The following is a 21,447-nucleotide window of genomic DNA, read 5'->3' as shown; positions in this document are numbered from 1 at the left end:
GTCTCAATTCAGAACACGTACTCAGCTCTTATTCAATAAACCAACCTTAGCCGAGATACAATGAATGATAATCTGATGAGTATCATTACAGAGTGTGCAGTGGAATTTGGAGGCACGGTAGTTAGGCAGGACACTGGCAAGCTTTCCCAGGAAATGAAGAATCTCATTAAGAAGCGTCAAAGCATGAAAGTCCCTAGTACAACAGACAAAATAGAACTGGCAGAGCTTTCAAAGTTGAATAATAAACGTAAGGTATGCGATGTAAGAAGGTATAACATGGAGGGAATTGAACACGCTGTGAAAAACGGAGGAAGCATCAAAGCAGTGAAGAGGAAACTAGGTATAGGCAAAAATCGGATGTATGCATTAAGGAACAAAGAAGGCAAAATAACTACCAATATGGATAGGACAGTTAAAATAGCGGAGGAGTTTTACAGAGATCTATACAGTAGCCGAAACAACCACAACCTTAATACTATAAGAACTACCAGTAACGCAGATGACACCCCACCAGTAATGATAGAAGAAGTCAGAAAAGCTTTGGAGAGCATGCAAAGAAGCAAAGCTGCTGGTGAGGATCAGGTAACATCATATCTGCTGAAAGATGGAGGACAGATTGCGTTAGAGAAAAAACTAGCCACCCTATGTACGAGGTGTCTCCTGACGGGAAGAGTACCAGAGTCTTGGAAGAATGCTATCATCATCTTAATACATAAGAAAGGAGATGACAAGGACTTGAAGAATTGCAGGCCCATCAGCTTGCTCTCTGTAGTATACAAGCTATTTACAAAGGTAATTGCTAACAGAGTTAAGAAAACATTAGAATTTAATCAACCAAAAGAACAAGCAGGATTTCGAACAGGCTACTCAACAATTGACCACATTCATACTATCAATCAGGTAATAGAGAAATGCTCAGAGTATAACCAACCACTATACATAGCCTTCATAGATTACGAGAAGGCGTTTGATTCAGTAAAAATATCAGCCGTCATGCAGACACTGCGGAATCGGTGCGTAGATGAAGTATATATAAACATTCTGGAAGAAATCTAGAGGGGGTCAACTGCTACCATAGTGCTTCATAAAGAAAGCAACAGAACACCAATCAAGAAGGGTGTAAGGCAGGGGGATACAATCTCTCCAGTGCTATTTGTTGCGTGCTTACAGGAGGTTTTCAGATGCCTAGAATGAGAACAGTTCGGGATAAGAGTTAATGGATAGTACTTTAGTAACCTGCGCTTCGCCGATGACATTGCATTGCTAAGTAACTCAGAGGACGAATTGCAACTCATGATTATGGAGTTAGACAAGGAGAGCAGAAAGGTGGGTTTTAGAATTACTCTACAGAAAACGAAAGTAATGTACAACAACGTCGGAAGAGAGCAGCACTTCGAGATAGGTAATAGTGCACTTCAAGTTGTAATAAACTATGTCTACTTAGGGCAGATAATAACTGCGGAGCCGAACCACGGAATTGAACTAACTAAAAGAATAAGAATGGGGTGGAGCACATTTGGCAAGCACTCTCAAATTATGAAAAGTAGATTGCCACTATCCCTCAAGAGGAAGGTATATAACAGCTGTATCTTGCCAGTACTTAGCTACGGAGCAGAAACCTGGACACCTACAAAAAGGGTTCAGTTTAAATTGAGGACGACGCAGCGAGCAATGGAAAGAAAAATAATAGGTGCAACCTTAAGAGACAAGAAGAGAGCAGACTGGATTAGGGAACAAACGGGGGTTAAGGATACCATAGTTGAAATCAAGAAGAGGAAATGGACATGGGCCGGGCACGTAACGCGTTGACAGGATAACCGCTGGTCATTAAGGGTAACTAACTGGATTCTCAGAGAAGGCAAGCGGGTTAGGGGGAGACAAAAGGTTAGGTGGGCAGATGAGATTAAGAAGTTTGCGGGTATAAATTGGCAGCAGCTAGCACTGGACCGAGTTAACTGGCTAAACATGGGAGAGGCATTTGTCCTGCAGTGGATGTAGTCAGGCTGATGATGATGATGATGATGATCAATAGCTTCCCGTTCGAACGTTGAAGGACGTTCCATCTGGTGGCTCAGTGGTTAACGCCTCGCACTCATGACTCCGAGGTCCCAAGTTCGATTCCGCGCGCCGAAGTCTTTTTCTGTATTTTTTCTTCTTGCATTTTCAAATATATAGATACATATACTGTGTACATATACAGTGAGTGACGGCGACGCCGGCGGCAAAATCCAGCCGAGAGTGTCCATAATTGCTATCGCCAGAAAAAAGAAAGAAACGGAATAGCAACAGAAAAGGCTTGAAGTGCTAAAGATGAAAGTCGATAGGATGCACACGCTACAAAATTTATAAAACTTGACCACTGGATCCACGAACTTAACCGCCCCAGCTCCTCGATAGCTGGAAACCCAAGAAGTGGCGTGTCCTGTAACCGAAGCACGTAAAGTCGTTGCATTGCCAACTTGTTCATCCACTGCAAAGTGGCAATGAACGTTCCCAGCACGTCCAATAGCTGTCCCGCCTGTCCTGAAAGTTTCCCTTTGGCGCCTTAAGATATGGAATTCCAGAAAATGTACTGGAGACGACTGCGACCTTTGCGCCGTTTTCAACTTTGAAGCGTAAAGGCATTCCGTACACTTTTACATGGACGAACTCTACCTGCGCTTCACCCTTCGAACCGACAGCAACCGATTCCACAATGCAAAGGTGCTTGTTAGTCCAATAAACCACTACAGAATGTCCCTTTTTTCCATATTTGTTGCAGGTTGCTTGGCGTGCGGGACATTCTGAGTGTGGATCTAGGAACGGAGGCAGAATCTTGTGAGATCTCGAATTGGCGAGCGCTCGCCACGCCACGCTTTTGGAGTAAACGAACCCAGCAGACACGGTCACTACAAAACAAACAACATACATATACATTTATCTAAGTAATTTATAATGATGATATCGTCCGCCGAATCGATACATCAATTGTAATTAACACGCTAGGACATCCTTACATAATAACACGACAAACACACAACATGACAAACACACTAACACACCCAAGGCGGCGGCGCGAACGCTTGACTTACCACGAGGGCCCCCGGCGCGCAGGCCCGCGGTGCCACACGCCAAGGACCCACGCTAGAGACCATTGTTCGCGGCAACCGCCACACGCAGAAGAGACTCGCTCAATTCTCGCCCGCCACCAATGCTTGCTTCCGCCAGAGGTCACCACCGGCGCTACCACTCTAGCAACCATGATGGTGATAGTGGTGCTCCACGCCACCTACCGCCCGGTGGTTGTAACCCCGGAAACACTGCTTTTGGACGAGACACGTGCACCACGCAGTGTAAACAACTTTACATAGGGTGGTAGCAACCCCACATCCCCCCAACCTTAATTCAAACCATATTCTGAAAAAGAACCAGCTACATAAGCTGTAACAAAAAAATGAAAACCCATGTCTCTAAAGAATGTCTGTGCACTTTGACACCTCCACCGGTCAACACTGCTGCACTGTCCGGCTCGACATCATCTCAGTACTGGTCCCCCAACAGCAACGTTGCCGTCGGCGCGACGCACCGTCACTAGCGCCTACATGTCTTCCAGTTGCGACCAGCACTCACAAGGGCACCGAACTGCAGGCAGTTGCGCAGGTTCTAGGCATCCCTATCGCCCGAGCTCACGACCGCATTCCTGGCCAGTGGCGCTGACGATGTGCAGAAGACAGCCAGCGGTGGATTACATAACTCCCGCTGCGTACATTATAAAACACTCGACAGAAACAATGGAGCAGGGCCTAAAGAAGGGAGCTTTGGGCTTTTCGGCCACGTGGTATGTTGGTCAGCACTGCCAGATAATACATCGGCGGTGGCCGAGGCGCCCATCAAAATAAAACAAAAATCACTTTTTGCTAAGTCGTGCATCGCAAGATAAAAAAAAAAAGTGAGGGAATCGGAGCGCAATACCTCAACGCCACGATCCACCTAGTTGTGCCACATGCGACAGGCGGCTGCGCAGAGCCTTAGGCCTAATGAGTTTCTCGGCAACATCCGGCATCCACTCAGCACCCAGCCTAGATGGAGAAGAGGCAGCCACGAGGAGACATCCACTCTGTGAGGTGGCCTTATTGCTCGCCACACACAGCAGCTTACCGAGCGATCGGCGTCCACCACCCCGGGGGGTGTCACGATGCCCCAGCGTTGAGCCGCAATACAAGACAGCAACGACGCCCGGCTCCCTGAACCCCAAGTGATAGAAGAAGCTATTTACAGAAAATCGGACCACCCACGAGGCTTCTGTACTTACTCGCTTCGGGCCTGGCCTATAAACCACGTGCTCTAGGCCTTGCTCACCCCAAGATGCAGACAGCATGGCTCTCGTTCCAATTCAACAACGGTTTTGAAAACTAACACCAACAAAAAAGAACAACACTTGTGAGCAAAAAAAATGAAAACTCAACCTGCCGACAAATTCAAACATGTTACAAATCGATCTCCTCGCTTCTCAACTGAGCACACCGCCGACGCTAGCAAGAAGTCCCCCAGGTCTACTCTATGCCGGCTCTAAGAAAAGCTTGTACCGAACCGTAAAAACTGTCGTCTGGCACTTTAAGAGCCCCAGGTTGGATGCCAGTGGGGCTCTTCGACTTCTTACTTCTGGCTACCCGCGGGCTGCCAGAGCCAGCCAGAGCGTGCTCGTTTTTCTCGAGCTGCGCCATCCCCCCCCCCCCCCCCCCCCCGCGGCGCACTTCCGGTTGGCAATCGTTTTTCTGGGGTTGGACGTTCTGGCGACCCGTGGGGAGCCCGGGGGTCGCCAGACGCTTCCAGGACAATTTAGTTGTGGAAGCTTTCTGGGAGGTTTTAGGCAGGTTTCGGGCTAGCAGACGCCGAAAAGGTATGATGCGCGCTCGGTGCCATCTTTGTGAGGACTCTGGGGATTGTAATGTGGGCGCTTGAGGACTGCGCCTTCGCTTGTCATTACGCGTGGCGTTATCTTCTAAAGCCTGTTCCGCCTTGCGAGATGAGGTGATTAGGAGTGGTGGCGAAAGTTTGAAGGTACTGTTCATCGCATTTGTTATGTTTCCCGTGAAGCTTCCTCCTGTGAACAACGCGGTGAACTGTGGCCTTTTGACAGCGTCGTGCACATGCCTTAAACGTTGTACGTAGTACACGTTCGTACGCACACATGGAGACAACTTTGGAGTTGATTTTTTTTTTTTTCGTAGTAGTCGTTTGTGAAGCTGTGCCTGCTTTCTGTGCTTTCAGCGAAGACGATTGTCATCGAACGAGCTCGCTCCGTCATATGTTTGCGGACGTGAGCCTTTTGGAACCTCTGTCCTAACTACACGATTGATCTTTGATGGCGATAGAAGGCCCTAGGTCGCGACTGTTGGTGATGCTCGCTGGTCGCGAATGGCGTGATACGGCGTGAAAGCGTTCCAGCATTTTCATGGGACATGCAACGAATGAAAGCCAAAAGACGCCGGATGACTACACAGAAGCAGTGCATGCCTTTCAGTTGTCCTTCAACGGGCTGCGATTGATGCACGACTATACGCATTTCAATATGGGCAACATGGACCAGACAATGGTCCACATGGACTACCCGGCATCTCGAACAAACAACATCATTGGGAAAAGTTATGTCCGGATCGCCAATACTGGATGTGCAAAGCGAGGATTCACAGTCGCGCTCGCTGCCTGCGCGTCGGGCCACAATCTTCCGGTCTTCGTTGTTTTGAAGGAGCCGAGCGGCAGGATTACAACGGAAGCTTTCACGAAAATCTGTGTACCAGGTGGGTTTATATTTCTTTTTATTTCCTTTTTCGTGGGGGGTAGCGAGATCACGCTATATTATTTTCTTTTTTACAGTGAACGCTCATGTGACAGCGTCGAAGAACAGGTGGATGACATCCGAAAAATTCCAGGAGTAGCTGTCACGGGTGTGACAACGTTAGGCGGTCGTTGGTATTAGACCAAGCTCCTATACACAAAACACAGGCAGGAAAAAATGCCGTGGAGGAGCGAGATACAGACATTGCATGCCTGCCGGCTGGATGCACAAGTCTATTGCTGCCAGCTGTCGTGTACTGGAACCGGTCCTTCAAAGCCAGCCTTCGAAGGAGCTGGTAATAATTCATGCGCATAGCAGAAAGAACTCCGCAAAAAAATTGCGAAAACTGTCACGTCAGGACGTACTGAATTTTGTGGCAGCAGCTTGGGACGCTGTACCAGAGGCGACCATTATTGAGAGTTTCAAGGGCTGCGGAATATCGAATGCACTGGAAGGATCAAAGGAGGTCCTTCTACATGGCCAGTTGTCCGGCGTTGGCGACATTCGTCCAGAACATCCTGAGGAACTGCAGGCTGAATGCTATAGCTTGTTGTTTGACACAGACTCTTACGAGTCCTTTGATGGATTTGAAACTGAATAAGCAATCATTGAAAATTTTTTGATAAAGCTTTTGTTCACTCTGTAGATCGCCCTAAAAAGCCTTTGTCATAGTTTAAAAAAAAAACGGCCAGCCGCCATCTTAAATTTTGCAGCACTTCCCAGCATGTGCCCCCTCCCCTTCACCGCGGTCATTATTATCACCTAGAGGGGGGGGGGGGGTGGCTGAATTTTACGGTAGAGTAAGTGACGCCACCTAGGATAATACAACAAAATGCAACACTACACAGAGGACTCCTATGAATATTCTTGTAGGATAGGAACGTGAATGTCTTTGGTTTGCTTTGGGAAAGAACCAGGCAACGGAGAGACCGAATTATGTTGATTCACATGATCTGGTGCAACCAGTGTAGTGTCAACAACACTTTCAATGTGAAAGAAAAGACTATTTCCTCAGCCTCTTCTTTTTCTGCAACTTCTGCCGAGACCAAACTGATGAAGTGGACAAGGCACATCTGCCAAATCTCCCGGATTGCCCAGTAGACTCCTCAATTTGGACTGTTTCTTCTGTTTGTATGGTTGTCATGAAAATTTTCTAGAAATCGAAATTGCTGTTCGTGATCTGGCTGCATTGACAAAAATGCAGGTCAATTCACTGCAAGCTTTTTGAAACCCACTGCATTTTATTATAAACAAATGTAGGAGGCGTTCATCCAAACGTACAATACAATCTCGGTGATGCTGAACCCTGGCAGGTAGAAATTCTTAAAATTCCCTGGCCAAATTGTACTGTGTTCACTGGGCCAAAATTCGCATGTTCCGAACACTCTTCTTAATCGCGGCAGGTGATATGAACTTTATTACTGAAACCGTCGAACGAAAGCCAAGAGCAGTGTGCTCGAAGCTTTGGAAGTGCGCGTGCAACCAGCGCATGCACTGTCTTCTACAGTGTGTGTGGTTGTCGTTACCACAACCTCTGTGGACGAAACCTCAGTTGTTCTTGACACGATCATGTATGGCAACGACGTTACTGACAGTCTTCTGCAAGTGTGTGTGTGCGTTCAACGCTCAACCAGTCCAAGCAGCACTGCTTTCCGCAAGCATTAAGGACAAAACCGGGGCAAATGCCGTCATAGGTAGCATAAAACGATTTAGTTTTGAAGGCACTCTAGTTCACATGTATTGAAAACGCAACTACCGTTTGCTGCAACCGCCGCGCACAAAACCACAGTCCCAAAGACGCGATAGCGATCTTCGAGTTCTGAGGGCATCCTGTACACGTCAATGTATAAAAACATCTGAAATTTCACACACTGACACCCTCTGGCATCTGATCTTTCCAACTTTCTGCCCGAATTGCTGGTTCAGAGCTACATTAATTGAAGCCCCCGCCTCTGCCGTGCCTATCATCTCGGGAAGATTCGAACTAGCGCGTTTGAGGATCAGTTTAAGACTGTAGCAGTGTCCGAAAGACAGCTTTGCCGCAATGCCAAGGTCGGATGGGCTGATGCACATTGAAAATTTAAAGGAGTTACTGGTTGTGGTAAAGTGCAGTGGTCTTTTTTCCCACCGTGTGCCTCCCGTTCTATGAAAATATCCATTTTTGCTCTTTGATGTCCCCGAAAGTTATAACTGAGTGTCGTGTCTGCTGCAGAGCATGTCAGTGTAACAGTTGCACTGTGTGAAACGGCAAGATGCAACTGATCATGGTAGGAAACGAGGTAGAGTATTACGGCATGTGCAGAATTTAAGAATGCTGGTGTACCGTGCTATTGATGTGCATAAAGATGTCCAAGTTGATCACAGTTGAATTTAGAGCCTTCAGTGTTTCGCAGTTCAGGTGGTTTGACGAGTAACCTCGGTTGTGTGCAGGCGTACTCTGTGGCCGACCTTCTTCACTACTCGGTGATAGTGTGCAACCAGATCTGCGCCCACCTCCAGATACCGCTGCTGCGGATCGTGCCCAAGTATGCTGTGGGCATCACCCCTGCCTCCTCCTCGTCGGTCTCCTCTGACAAGGTTTCGGCTACCCAGTCACAGGCTGGTAAGTGGTCGAGCTCTTTTCTCTAGCGTTTGGATGCCTGGCAAGGACCATAGGCACTTTTTGGCTGGTTCCCACAGTGCTCCCAACTTTGTGACAGTGTGAAAAAGTCTTGCGACTTTAGATGGAGAAAGCGTGCCCAATTTGCAACTTGTGCACCAACTAGCTCAGCTCTGTCATTCTAATCTTCGTTTTTCCTTGTTGAGCACCAGCCATCGCATGCCCGCTAAGTTCGGGCTAGTGAGTGTTGTTTGGAGAACCACTGCTAATTTAGAACACCAGCCATCACATCATCGCCATTGTCAGTTCTCTGGCATGCATGCTCCAGTATAGCTCAAGTGCTTCCTCGAGGCACCTCCTCTTATCGTGGAAAAACATGTTAGTGCGAAAACTGTAAAAGCAATGGAGCTGTTTTACTTTGATTGCCCTTCTCCTTACCCCCTCCTCGTCCTCTTTCCCTCTCCGACTCATTGCTGTTCAAGACTGTGCTACTCCCTACCCTTCACGCACCTTAAACGCACCTTAAAACGCCAGCCGTATGAGTGAGCAAACCACAGCACTTTATTGAGAGGCAGTGAAAGCAGGAAAGTTCGAAAGAACATCATGGCATTTTTTTTTTTTTCTGCAAGAAGTGCAGTGAAACCCTGTTATTACGTACCTGCCACGGGACGGCGGTATAACTATGCACTAAAAGTACTACGCATTGACCACCAACTACAAATTTGCATCTCCTGACATGCACTATTGCCGCCAACAAAGGAAGAATCTCAGTGCCACGAAGAATATTACCTAAAATGCCCACTGCAAAGCTTTTTTTTTTTTGTCAAAGTGCAGAAAAGTTTCTTACTCTTGTACAAATGCCCAATAGAGTCAAACCTCAATATATCGAACACGGATATATCGAATTATTGCCTATATCAAACGGTTCCTATATCACGCGGGAAATCGCATGCATTATTGATTTTTTATTTCGAACGAAGCTTGATATATAATGGATATATCGAACTCAGCCACCCCAAACCGCTCGCGCTCCATTGACAGGCGGCGAGCTTTCCCGCAAATCTCGAAAGTAGGGGTAGAGCGGCAAGCGTTTACGAATGCTGCACACATCGATGGCGCCGAGAGCGTCATTTTAACGTAGCGGCGTACACGCGCCGCAGCCTTGCGGTAGAGGTTCTTGAATGAGGAAAGTGAAGAGAAAAGCGTGGAGCTGTTATTTTCTTTCAATACGAAGGCACCAACACGGCTTCGCGCAGAGGAAGGGGGAGTGGGAGGTAAAGATTGAGGAGGAAAGTATAGGAGGGAAAGGACGCAGACGACTTTCTCGGACGCGGCCCGCGCTGCCGCCGGGAAAGGGAAAGCAGTCAGGCGAGCCGGCATGGGCAAGCCATGTGCGCGCTTTACACCCGTACTCACGCTGCAGCGTTGCAGCTTGAAGTCGTTGCAGTCTCTCTGGTGTCAACGGCACACTGCACACTTAATGCAAGCAACTCCCCCGTAGCATCGGCAGGCATCGGTCGTTGTGCTCGCAGTGTTCGTGCATTCGGAGTTCGGCCTGTAGTGCGCGACAGCGCGCGACAGACCGAACGGCGGAGCTCACGGATGACAGAGCTCACGGAACGGCGGAGCTCCGAACGGCGGAGCTCACGGATGTGGAGATTGTCGCCGAAGCTACTGCTGAACAGCCAAATGAAGACTCTGCCGAGGTGGATCCCGCAAGCGCTGATAGTGCCCCGCTCCCGACGTCAGCTGAGGTCGTAGCTGTCTTGGCCCTTGTGCGCCGCAGCCGCGATTGAAGGCACCGGCCTATCACTTATGGATCGCCTGGACTATATTGAGGACGCAGTCGTCAAACACACCATGGCCAACAAAAAGCAGGCTACTCTCTTTCAATATTTTAAACCAACACAATAAATACTATGTTTGAATCTTCAAGTGAGTATTTACTGCACCACGCTTGAATGGTTCGTTGGTTGTTTTCAGCAAGCTGTTGATGCATTTTTTTTGTGATTTTTTTATATCGAACTATTTCACGATCGCCACGCCGTTCGATATATCGAGGTTCGACTGTAGTACACGGTGGTGACGCTGATGAACATTTAGCAAACTACTGCGGGGTCTGTGATACGCAGTGTGGTACAGGGACAGACCCCATCGGTTGTTTGTGATACAGTTGTTCCACGATCCACTTCTAAGCCAAAACTGACACAGTTTTGTTTATTTAAACGCGGAATGGTAGCAGGGAGCCAAATCGTTTACTGCATGGCTAGTTGTGTTTAGTGCTTCGCTCACTCGGTGCACACTGTGACAGCCGATCCGCTTGCTGTAGAGTACGCCCTCTGCACTTCAGGCCATGCACAAATGCGGCGAGGAGCCTGCTGGGTTAACACAGTGACGACAAGCTTTCCACAAGCAATGCCCTTTTTGCGATGCTCTAGCAGTCCTAGCAGTGAACGGAGGTGCGTTTAGGCTGTCACTGAATAGGAACGTGCAGCATGGTTGTGCTCACTGTACGGTGAGCGTGTTGGCGTAATACTTCAAGGTTTTTTGGTGCCTGCGACCCGCAACGCTAAACTCCACGACAGCGAGCTTGCTTGCATTTCTGTAAAGTGGTGCGCGCTTTAATACGGTCCTGCACAATGAAGCGCCAGCGATCTGCGGCCCAGCGCGTTCAGGTAGTCTCCTACTATGGACGCAGTAGGCCTAGAGTGACGCTACGCCACACGCGTGCCCTAGCAGATAACCGAGAATGCTTACTGTGATAAGGCTTTTCAGGGGTGATAAGTCAAACTGGCGCGTTTGTTGGTGGTTGCCACCTTGCCTTCATTTTTTCCTGATTATTGTTCGCAATGTCATTGCCGCAATTGTGCGGAAGTCTGAATGACTAATCGGCTGATCTCCACACTTATCAACATAATGAAGAATCGTTTACGGCACATTGTGGTGTCTGCAAGTTCAGCAGAGCAGTTAAATTTTGTGGCACAAAATGTTAACACGATACGCAGTTAGTACGCACCAACCACTACGCATAAACCGAACACTACGGACGGCCAAGCGGTCCCAAATGCATTAATTTCTGTGAGGCTTCGTCGGGGATTTGTCGCAACTACGTTTTAACCTTTAATACACTTAAATTGAGTACGCACTAACGAGTTTTGATTGTATTTGACTTCAATAAAGTTCTTGTTCATCTTCACGATCAGCTTTAACTTGTTTTTGGTTCATATGAATTCGGGTTGATACAAATATTTTGCGTTCTTCTTCAAATTCGTATCATCAAAATTCTTCTGTAATCCACACCACCCACTTTCAGCTTGCCAAAAAAAGAAAAAAAGATCTTCACGTATTGCCTGCACATTGCATACAAGAAAGTCTGCACCAATGCTACTGCCCAAGCAGCACAGCACATATATGCAGACTGGTACGAAGTCTGTCCATCATTTATAAAAGTATAGGGCACCTCACTTTAGCTTTGTCAGCTAAAGAAAAGAAGTATCTAGAATCTTCACTTTGACGTTGGCGAGTGCAGATTGTCGCAATCGATGATGACGCGTGCACGAGGCGTGCTGTATCTTAACATGATATGTTTCAGGTTTTTTTCGGTCTACTGTTACTGTACAAATAGCATCTGTAATCGCAAATAAAACAATAATTGCAAGTTAGCACTGTATGTGTGTGGGTCTCTCTTTTTGTGTCCTTGTCGTGGTGCACTATACCTTATAAATGATGAACCTCCACCAACTAGCCCGGCAACGTGCCTTAGCAAGAAGTCTGTAAGCATTGGCATTATGTCATCCACTGTCTGATAGAAAGCCCTTCCATAAAGTGGTGCAGCCATCCGCAGCTTGTATGTAACTCATGAGATAGGCGTAGCTTTCTCCAATTTGTGCCATCTCGATTGATACAGCCAGACCCCTGCTTCTAACGTCTATGAACTTCCTTAGCTGCACCTCCAGCTCAGGGTAGGCGCTGGACTTGGCACCGCAAAACAACCTATGGTCGTGTTACGTAGCTTGTACACTGTTCTCCTTCTTCCAGTGTGGCACGCAAGGCTTTTCCACATCTAAACTTGTACAAATAATGAATTTCATTTTCAAAGCAAATTCAAAGTGAATGGGGATGCTGATTTAATGATTTCGAACCGAATTCAAATAGTATATGTGACATATTATAAAGAGAAATGGGCATATTTGTCTTGGCAATGCCTCCTGAAATAAAAAACAGATATGCCTGTGATGCGAGCTCCGAGCTCCAAAAGCGCTGCCCTACCCCTTCTGTTAACCTCCTTTCTATTCGGTACACTCGCTGGAGCCTCTCATGGCGGCTTCTTGCAACTGTTGGTAACTCGAGCAGACTACACTACCAGAATCGGCGAAAAGATTGCCAGCATTGCTGAAACCAACGGACGAGATGATCGAGCTATAATAGAGCGGGACGTGCTAGTGACGCAACAACATGAACGAGTTGAAAACAAATCTGCGCAAAGAAAATGCGCATTGAAACAAATCAATGCGGGAGGAAAAAGCTGCAACGCCCGTGCTTGTGGAGGTTTTCTTGCGTTGAATTCATTTTTGCTACATGCCCGAATATTTGTTGAGCTTCACGAAAAGAATTGCACATACCTTTGGAGAACAGTTTACGTGACCATTGACTCTAGGCAATTTCGAGAGATGACCAGGCACTAACGCGCAATGCTGTAGTGTGCAATCAGAAGTAACGGACAGGAACGCTGCCGCTAAGTTGCTTGAAAGGAAACCGCTGTCGCAAAAGGTTGCTAAGCTTCACACAAACTTTCTGCAAAGAATTGATTGGTGTTTGTCCAGCTTTCACTCCTCTAATGTGCTTCACGAATGGGCAACCCACATGAAACAGCTAGCTGTGACGCGTTGTAGACATCGTCGCTCTTGCCGGCTCCTGCGGTACAGTCGCTAGCACAACTGCGCAGCACCTGCTCAAAACATGTGGCAGCGTTTCTCTAATAGCAAAAGCTAGCGTCACCCCAGGAAAATTATTTTTCTAGGAGGCTCTGGTCATGCTGCGCAATACTTTTGTTTAAATTGAAACAAGGCCTGTGCAAATGGCCATTTCATCAAAGGAAACAGCAACAACTTTAAATAGTAGCAGGATATGAATTTGGTAGAATGCTAGTAATAACCTGTAAAATATGTTATGTTTTAATATTTAGTATACTTAAAGCATATAAGCCACTACAACATGCTTTTAAATTTAAAAAATTGTGAGTCGATGCAAGGTTAAGGCAGCTTCTTCTGAGCTGCACGATGCACGAGTCAATCCTAGGCAGAACTGGCTCCTCCATTGCACGGAAGTGAGGTCACGTTCATAAAAATACCTTAAGACAACTCAAATGGACAGATTATTACGTTATGTGCTAAACCTACAAAAATAATAACCAGAAAATGTTTCAAAGTTGATGAGAATACTAATCAAGAAGGGACAATACCAATCAAGAAGGGTGTAAGGCAGGGGTATACAATCTCCCCAATGCTATTTACGGTGTTCTTACAGGAGGTTTTCAGATGCCTAGAATGAGAACAGTGAGAAATAAGAGTTAATGGATAGTAAGTACCTTAGTAACATGCGCTTCGCCGATGACATTGCATTACTAAGTAACTCAGAGGACGAATTGCAACTCATGATTACGGAGTTAGACAAGGAGAGCAGAAAAGTGGGTCTTAGAATTAATCTGCAGAAAAAACAAAAGTAATGTACAACAACCTCGGAAGGGAGCAGCGCTTCGAGATAGGTAATAGTGCACTTCAATTTGTAAAAGACTATGTCTACTTAGGGCAGATAATAACCGCGGAGCCGAACCACGAGATTGAAGTAACTAGAAGAATAAGAATGGGATGGTAATAGAAGAATAAGAATGGGATGGAGCACATTTGGCAAGCACTCTCAAATTATGACAGGTAGATTGCCACTATCCCTCAAGAGGAAGGTATATTGCCACAGAGAATGCTCCTACTAATTATTTTACAAAGAGGACCAACAGGATGCTATGTGAGCGTCTACAGTGCCTCGCAACTAATGAGACGCCATGTGAGCGTCTACAGTGCCTCGCAATCAACGAGACGCTATATGGGCGTCTGCAGTGCCTCGCAACCAACGAGACGCTATGTGGGCGTCTACTGTGCCTCGTGCCTGCTCACGCATCATGGGCAGAGCAGCGCGTGCCTCTGGTGTACGAGCACGAGCCAGGAAGACTGATGGAGTAGTTGTTCAGAAAGGGACACGTAGGCGGAAAACTGTTAGCAGACTCTTCTTTGTGACATAGCTACTTTTCTGGGCACAAGTTCGCCCTCAATAAATCATTGTGTGTGTTCCCCCTCTTGTATTACGTGACATTCTGGTGGAGGTGCGGGGTATGATTCGAAGTCCCCTTGGCACAAGGGAAAGAAGCCCTGACCCCCAGCGATTGGAGCCTGGCGAACTTACTCCAGTACACCATTGTTCAAGTCGGCGCCTCCGAGGTGAGTCACCTGAATTCGGACCACTCCTCGCTACTCCAGCAACACGGGCAGTGGTAACCGCCAAACTCAGAGAAATGGCCAATCCAGCTTCAACATCTGAACTCGTCGTGTCTCCCCTGTGCTTACCTGAACCCTTCCACAGTGACGCGCACGAAGATGTGGAAGACTGGCTGGAGCATTTCGAGCCGGTCACAAGGACCATTGCCTGGGATGATGTGAGGAAATTGGGCCGCGTGTACTTTGCGTTGGAAGATGTAGCGAGAATATGGTTTGAGAACCACGAAGGGACAATAGCGACGTCGGGAGACTTTCGGCAGCAGTTGCTTGTGCTGCGTATGCCAGCACAGCTCGCCGGGAAAGGGCAGAAAATGCCCTTCAATCAAGAAACCAACGCACAAACGAGAGTGTCAGCATGTATATCGAGAACATGTCCCGCCTCTTCAAATGAGCCGATCCGAACAAGACCGAAGAAAAGAAAGTGCGCCATTTGATGGGTGGAGTCAAACAGGACTTACTTGCATGCCTGGTTCGCAATTCTCCTGGTATTGTTGCTGAATTCCGCACAAAAGCCACGACCATAGAAAGAGCACTGCAGCAGCGTGCCCGTCACTACAATCGGGATGCCGGTAGTGAGCCCGGGGGCGTCCTTTTGGCAAAGCGAGACAGCAGCAACGAGACGCTGAGGGAGCTGGTGCGTTCCATCGTCAAGGAGGAGCTTCATAGTATTCTCCAACCGCAAGTCATGCTGACAGTTTGATCCCTCACATCTGTCATCCATGATGAAGTTCGGCACGCCATTCTTCAGCCAGAACCAGAAGTGCAACCTCTTCGACTTCAACAACCCCTGCAGGAACGCCATGTATCAACGTACTCAGACGCTTTGCGCCAACCTGCCGTCCACAATGCCTCGTTCGCGACTCCCGGTGCCCGCCAGTCAGCTTCGACCAGCCCACCTTTTCTTGGAGAGCAGAGACCACGGAAAAGCGATGTGTGGCGCCCACCTGACAGGACACCGCTCTGTTTTCACTGCGGAGAAGCTGGACATCTTTACCGACACTGAAAATTTCCGGAGCCCTCCACTACAGCGTCTCTCATAATCAAATAGTGGTTTTGCGACGTTAAACACCACAAATCAATCATTACCGACACTGTCCATACCGCAGGGTCGGTCTGCATGGGTTTTCTGTGTATGCTCCATGCCCGCGTAATGGTGAAAGGCCTATAGAAATAGAGGAGTACCTTTCAAGGCACGGATCTCCAGCCGCTAGCTTCCAGCACCAGCCAAGGTCACCAGCACCAAATCGTTATCGATCGCCAAGTCCGCGACGTTCGAGTTCACCACCAAATTCACGAAGCCATCGGTCAACGAGCCCGCGTCAGGAAAACAGAAGCCAGCGACCTGGTGAGACAAGGCCGCTGATGTCCGACAGAGCAAAGATCCTCCGTCAAGGCCGCAGCGAAACAGCGACGAGCAGAAAATGTCGACGAGTATAAGTAAAGAAAAATTTTCTTCAGACTTGTGTGTTACTATGGACGGGCGGGAATTTAACGTATTGGTTGATACTGGTGCTGATTATTCAGTCGTAAACTATGCAATCACAAAAGATTTGAAGAAAGTTTTGACGCCTTGGAGTGGACCAAAAATACGCACGGCTGGGGGCCATCTGATAACACCTCTGGAAAGATGCACCGCCAGGATCGGCATTCAGGGTGCCACTTATGTCGCTGATTTCCTAGTTCTGCCAGAATGCTCGAGAGACGTAATAATCGGAATGGATTTCCTGCTAGATAACGGCGCCATAATAAACCGGCAGAATTCTAGTATTTCTTTTTCGACAAAGCTGGCCATAGACGAGGAGTCGGGAAGTTCTACGTTGTGTGTTATCGACGGCGACGTAACCGTGCCTCCACGATGCAGCGTCCTGGTTGGCGTAAGGAATGACGCATTCGTCGACTCTAAAGGAATAGGAGATAGCAATGTCGAGCTGCTGCTAAAGAAAGGTATTTGCATAGCTCGAGGCATTATCCGCTTACGTGGTGGGCTTGCCAACGTACTGCTCACTAATTTCAGAAATGAAATTCAACATGTCGCAAAAGACACTGCCATCGCTTTTCTACGCAGCTTTACTGAAGTTACCGACTGATGTGCCATTGCGTCAGAGCCGCCTACTTCGGAAACTACGCATGACCATGGAACATCAGTTTCCGCCGAAGTCTATCGCCAGCCGAGAAGAAAATCCTGGAAGACCTGATATATGAATTCGCAGAATGTTTTTCCACCTCATCAAAAATACGTCGCACGCAGATCGTGAAGCACAGGATTATAACAGAGGAAACAATCAGGCCAGTGTATCAACACCCTTACAGAGTTTCGCCGAAAGAATGAGAGGTTATAAAGAGCCAAGTGCAGGAGATGTTGCAGGATGATGTCATTCAGCCATCTAGCAGCCCGTGGGCATCGCTGGTAGTTCTCGTGAAAAAAAAAGACAACACGTTGAGATTCTGTGTAGACTACCGGAAACTAAACAGCGTAACCAAGCGGGATGTATACCCTTTACCGCGTATTGATGACACATTGGATCGACTACGGCACGCCAGATATTTCTCTTCGCTCGACTTAAAAAGCGGATATTGGCAAATCGAAGTGGATGAAAGAGACCTTGAAAAGACCGCTTTCGTGACCCCAGATGGCTTGTACGAGTTTAAAGCACTACCTTTCGGCCTCTGTTGTTCGCCAGCGACATTCCAGCGCATGATGGACAGTGTTCTCACGGGGCTGAAGTGGCAGTCATGCCTAGTCTACTTGGACGATGTTGTGGCGTTTTCTGCGACGTTTGACCAACACGTAGAGAGACTGCGGTCAGTGCTTCAGGCTATCCAGTCGGCCGGCTTGACAATCAAACCAGAGAAGTGCCAGCTCGGCTCCGACAAGCTTCGTTTTCTGGGACACGTAATCAGCGCGGAAGGTGTTGGCCCTGATATTGACAAGACTGCGGCGGTCGCAGGATTCCGAAAGCCCAGAGACAAGAAAGAGGTGCGTCGACTTTTGGGCTTATGCGCTTACTACAGACGATTTGTAGAAAATTTCTCGAGAATCGCCGAACCTCTAAACAAAATCACAAAAGACGAAGAATCATTCGCTTGGGGTGCAGAACAAGAAACAGCTTTCAACGAATTAAAGCAACGTTTGCAAAGCCAACCGATCCTTGCCCACTTCGACGAGACCGTTGACACGGAACTCCATACAGACGCAAGCAATATTGGTCTCGGCGCAGTACTCGTATAATGGCAAAATGGAGAAGAAAAAGTGATAGCTTACGCCAGCCGAACCCTCTCAAAAGCCAAAAAAAACTATTCCGCAACAGAAAAAGAGTGTTTGGCAGTGGTATGGGCTATCGGCAAGTTCAGACCATACCTCTACGGAAGGCTGTTCCGTGCCGTCAGCGACCACCACTCACTTTGCTGGCTGGCGAACTTAAAAGACCCGTCGGGACGTCTTGCTAGATGGAGCCTCCGACTGCAAGAATACGACATTACTGTTGTATACCGGTCTGGGCGAAAACACAATGATGGCGATTCCTTATCACGCTCGCCGCTTGACTCTACTCCTTCAGAAGTAGACGACTCGACACTTCTCTGTGTGATGGAAGCCTCAGATATTGCGGAGCATCAACGAGCTGATGCAGAACTGCTCCCATTGATCGAACACCTCGAAGGACGTGCTGGCCAGGTCCCACTTGTATTTAAGAGAACATTATCTTCATTCTCTCTCCGTGAAAATATGCTATACAAAAGGAACTTCGGGCATAACAAAGAGAAGTTCTTACTCATCGTTCCGTTAGCAATGAGACCCAAAATCCTAGAAGCTTGTCATGATGAACCATCGTCTGGTCACTTGGGCGTCAGCCCGACATTTGCCAGAATTCATCAGAAGTATTACTGGCCCAAGCTGCTGGCGTCCGTGCAACAATATGTGAAGACATGTCGCGAATGTCAAAGGCGCAAAAGATCACCACTGAAGACGGCCGGCTTGCTGCAGCCCATAGAACCGCCTGCTACACCATTTGAACAAGTTGGAATGCATCTTCTTGGACCCTTCCCAATGTCATCATGGGACAAGAGGTGGATCGTAGTCGTCACCGACTACTCAATGCGGTATGCTGAAACCGGCTACCTTGAGCGAGGAACGGCAGCTGATGTAGCTAAGTTTTTCGTGCACAGCATAGTTCTTCGACATGGCGCCCTAAAGGTAGTAACCACCGACCAAGGAGCAGCCTTCACGTCAGAGTTGATGCAATGTTTGATGATAATGACGAACACCAGCCATAGGAAAAGCACTGCGTACCATCCCCAAACGAATGGGTTAAAGGAACACCTAAATCGCATGATCGCTGACATGCTGTCGATGTACGTGGACTTGGAGCATAAAACGTGGTATGGAATCCTGCCTTACGCAACGTTCGCCTATAATACGGCCCTCCAAGAGACCACCCGCGTCACCCCATTTCAGCTTGTCTATGGTCGCATAGTCAATTAAACTCTCGACTCCATGCTCCCAGCCGACAATGACCACTACGAGCCATCTGACATTGACGAATTTCTGCAGAAAGCTGAAGAAGCATGCCAGTTGGCAAGGCACCGAATACGTCAACAACAGTTCAAGGATGCGGACTACTACAACCTGCGCCGCAGGGGAGTCAAGTACCAGCCAGGTGATCAAGTATGGATCCGGACACCAATACGACGCCGCGGCCTGTCAGGAAAGCTCCTTCGACGGTACTTTGGTCCATACAATGTCCCTCGCCGGCTAAGTGACCTAACTTATGAAGTAATCCCTGACGGACAAATGCGCTCGAAACGGCAAAACCATGCGGTGGTCGTCCACGTTGTCCACATGAAGCCATACCACGAAAGAGAACGAAACATCTACCCCCTTGACTATTAACCTTCCGAATTCACGCATCGAGACAATGCGCATTTCGGAGGGAGAGTAATGCCACAGAGATTGCTCCTACTAATTATTTTACAAAGAGGACGCTATGTGAGCGTCTACAGTGCCTCGCAACTAACGAGACGCTATGTGAGCGTCTACAGTGCCTCGCAACCAACGAGACGCTATGTGGGCGTCTGCAGTGCCTCGCAACCAACGAGACGCTATGTGGGCGTCTGCAGTGCCTCGCAACCAACGAGACGCTATGTGGGCGTCTACTGTGCCTCGCGCCTGCTCACGCATCTTGGGCAGAGCAGCGCATGTCTCTGGTGTACGAGCACGAGCCGGAAAGACTGACGGAGTAGTTGTTCAGAAAGGGACACGTAGGCGGAACGCTGTCAGCAGACTCTTCTTTGTGACATAGCTACTTTTCTGGGCACAAGTTCGCCCTCAATAAATCATTGTGTGTGTTCCCCCTCTGGTACCCTCTTGTATTACGTGACAATATAACAGCTGTATCTTGCCGGTACTTAGCTACGGAGCAGAAACCTGGAGACTTACAAAGAGGGTTCAGCTTAAATTGAGGTTCACGCAGCGAGCAATGGAAAGAAAAATAGTAGGTGTAACCTTAAGAGACAAGAAGAGGGCAGAGTGGATTAGGAAACAAACGGGGGTTAAGGATATCATAGTTGAAATCAAGAAGAGGAAATGGACATGGGCCAGGCATGTAGTGCGTAGACAGGGTAACCGCTGGTCATTAAGGGTAAATAACTGGATTGCCAGAGGAGACAAGCGGGTTAGGGGGAGACGGAAGGTTAGGGTGGGCAGATGAGATTAAGAAGTTGGCAGGTATAAATTGGCAGCAGCAAGCACAGGAGCATGTTAACAGGCGGAACATAGGAGAGGCCTTTGTCCTGCAGTGGACGTAGTCAGGCTGATGATGATGTTTGATAAGTCAGTTACCTTACATTTGTTAATTAAAAGCATATCGCAAGCACAATAAATCCAGAGCACACTGTGAAAGGTAACAGGTGCAAAGATGGTATCTGCGTGATAATGCATTTGTGGCATCAAGTTTCTCGTTATGGTGTGCAGATTATTGCTGTTTTGAAGTTCTGCATTTACTAGATTGCAGTGGTAAAACAAGGTGGTTTCGAAGGGGAGGGTGTCCTTGTTGTCAAGTGTCATTTTGCTTGTCGCGAAGGGCAAAGTCGATGATGAAGTAAATGTTGGTGCACAGTTCATGTGCATGTCTGGACATACAAGAAACACCAGTACAGCTGCAAAGTGTTTTGACGAAGCCTGTGATCTCCGAAGGCCAATGCTCCTGCATCGTAGGCTTTTTGGCTAGGTGCAAACTTGCATCGGCCATTCTCATCATTTCCTAAGTAAATGCTGCTGTGCTGTTACAGGCCATGTTTTTCAGCAAGGCAGGCAAACTGCTCGGCACTGTTTTGTAGGTAGATGGGCCAAAGCAGTCCACATTTTTCATTGGGCATAGTTTATCGAGTGCTGTTTGCATAAGGTATCACAGTGGCATGTCAGCATTTCGAAACCACTCAGTCTTCCTATTACCTTGTGTGAGGTGGTGACAGTAAGCTGAGCGACA

The 21,447-nt window shown here is 47.9% G+C and overlaps 1 protein-coding gene across 6 annotated transcripts in view; it reads left to right on the top strand.

Annotated features, from left to right (window-relative positions):
* The window catches only part of bbc (choline/ethanolaminephosphotransferase 1 bbc), a 178,108-nt gene that overhangs the window by 105,664 nt on the left and 50,997 nt on the right, over positions 1–21,447 (top strand). For all 6 annotated transcript variants that reach the window (XM_037420248.2, XM_037420249.2, XM_075886361.1 and 3 more), the window contains one exon: positions 8,249–8,420. In XM_037420248.2, the coding sequence (XP_037276145.1) occupies positions 8,249–8,420 (172 nt within the window). The remainder of the gene's footprint in view (positions 1–8,248; positions 8,421–21,447) is intronic.

The sequence above is a fragment of the Rhipicephalus microplus genome, chromosome 2 (genome assembly GCF_043290135.1).
Source record: "Rhipicephalus microplus isolate Deutch F79 chromosome 2, USDA_Rmic, whole genome shotgun sequence".
NCBI lineage: Eukaryota > Metazoa > Arthropoda > Arachnida > Ixodida > Ixodidae > Rhipicephalus > Rhipicephalus microplus.
Note: the sequence above shows the minus strand (reverse complement) of the source record. Positions and strands in the feature narration are given on the sequence as shown.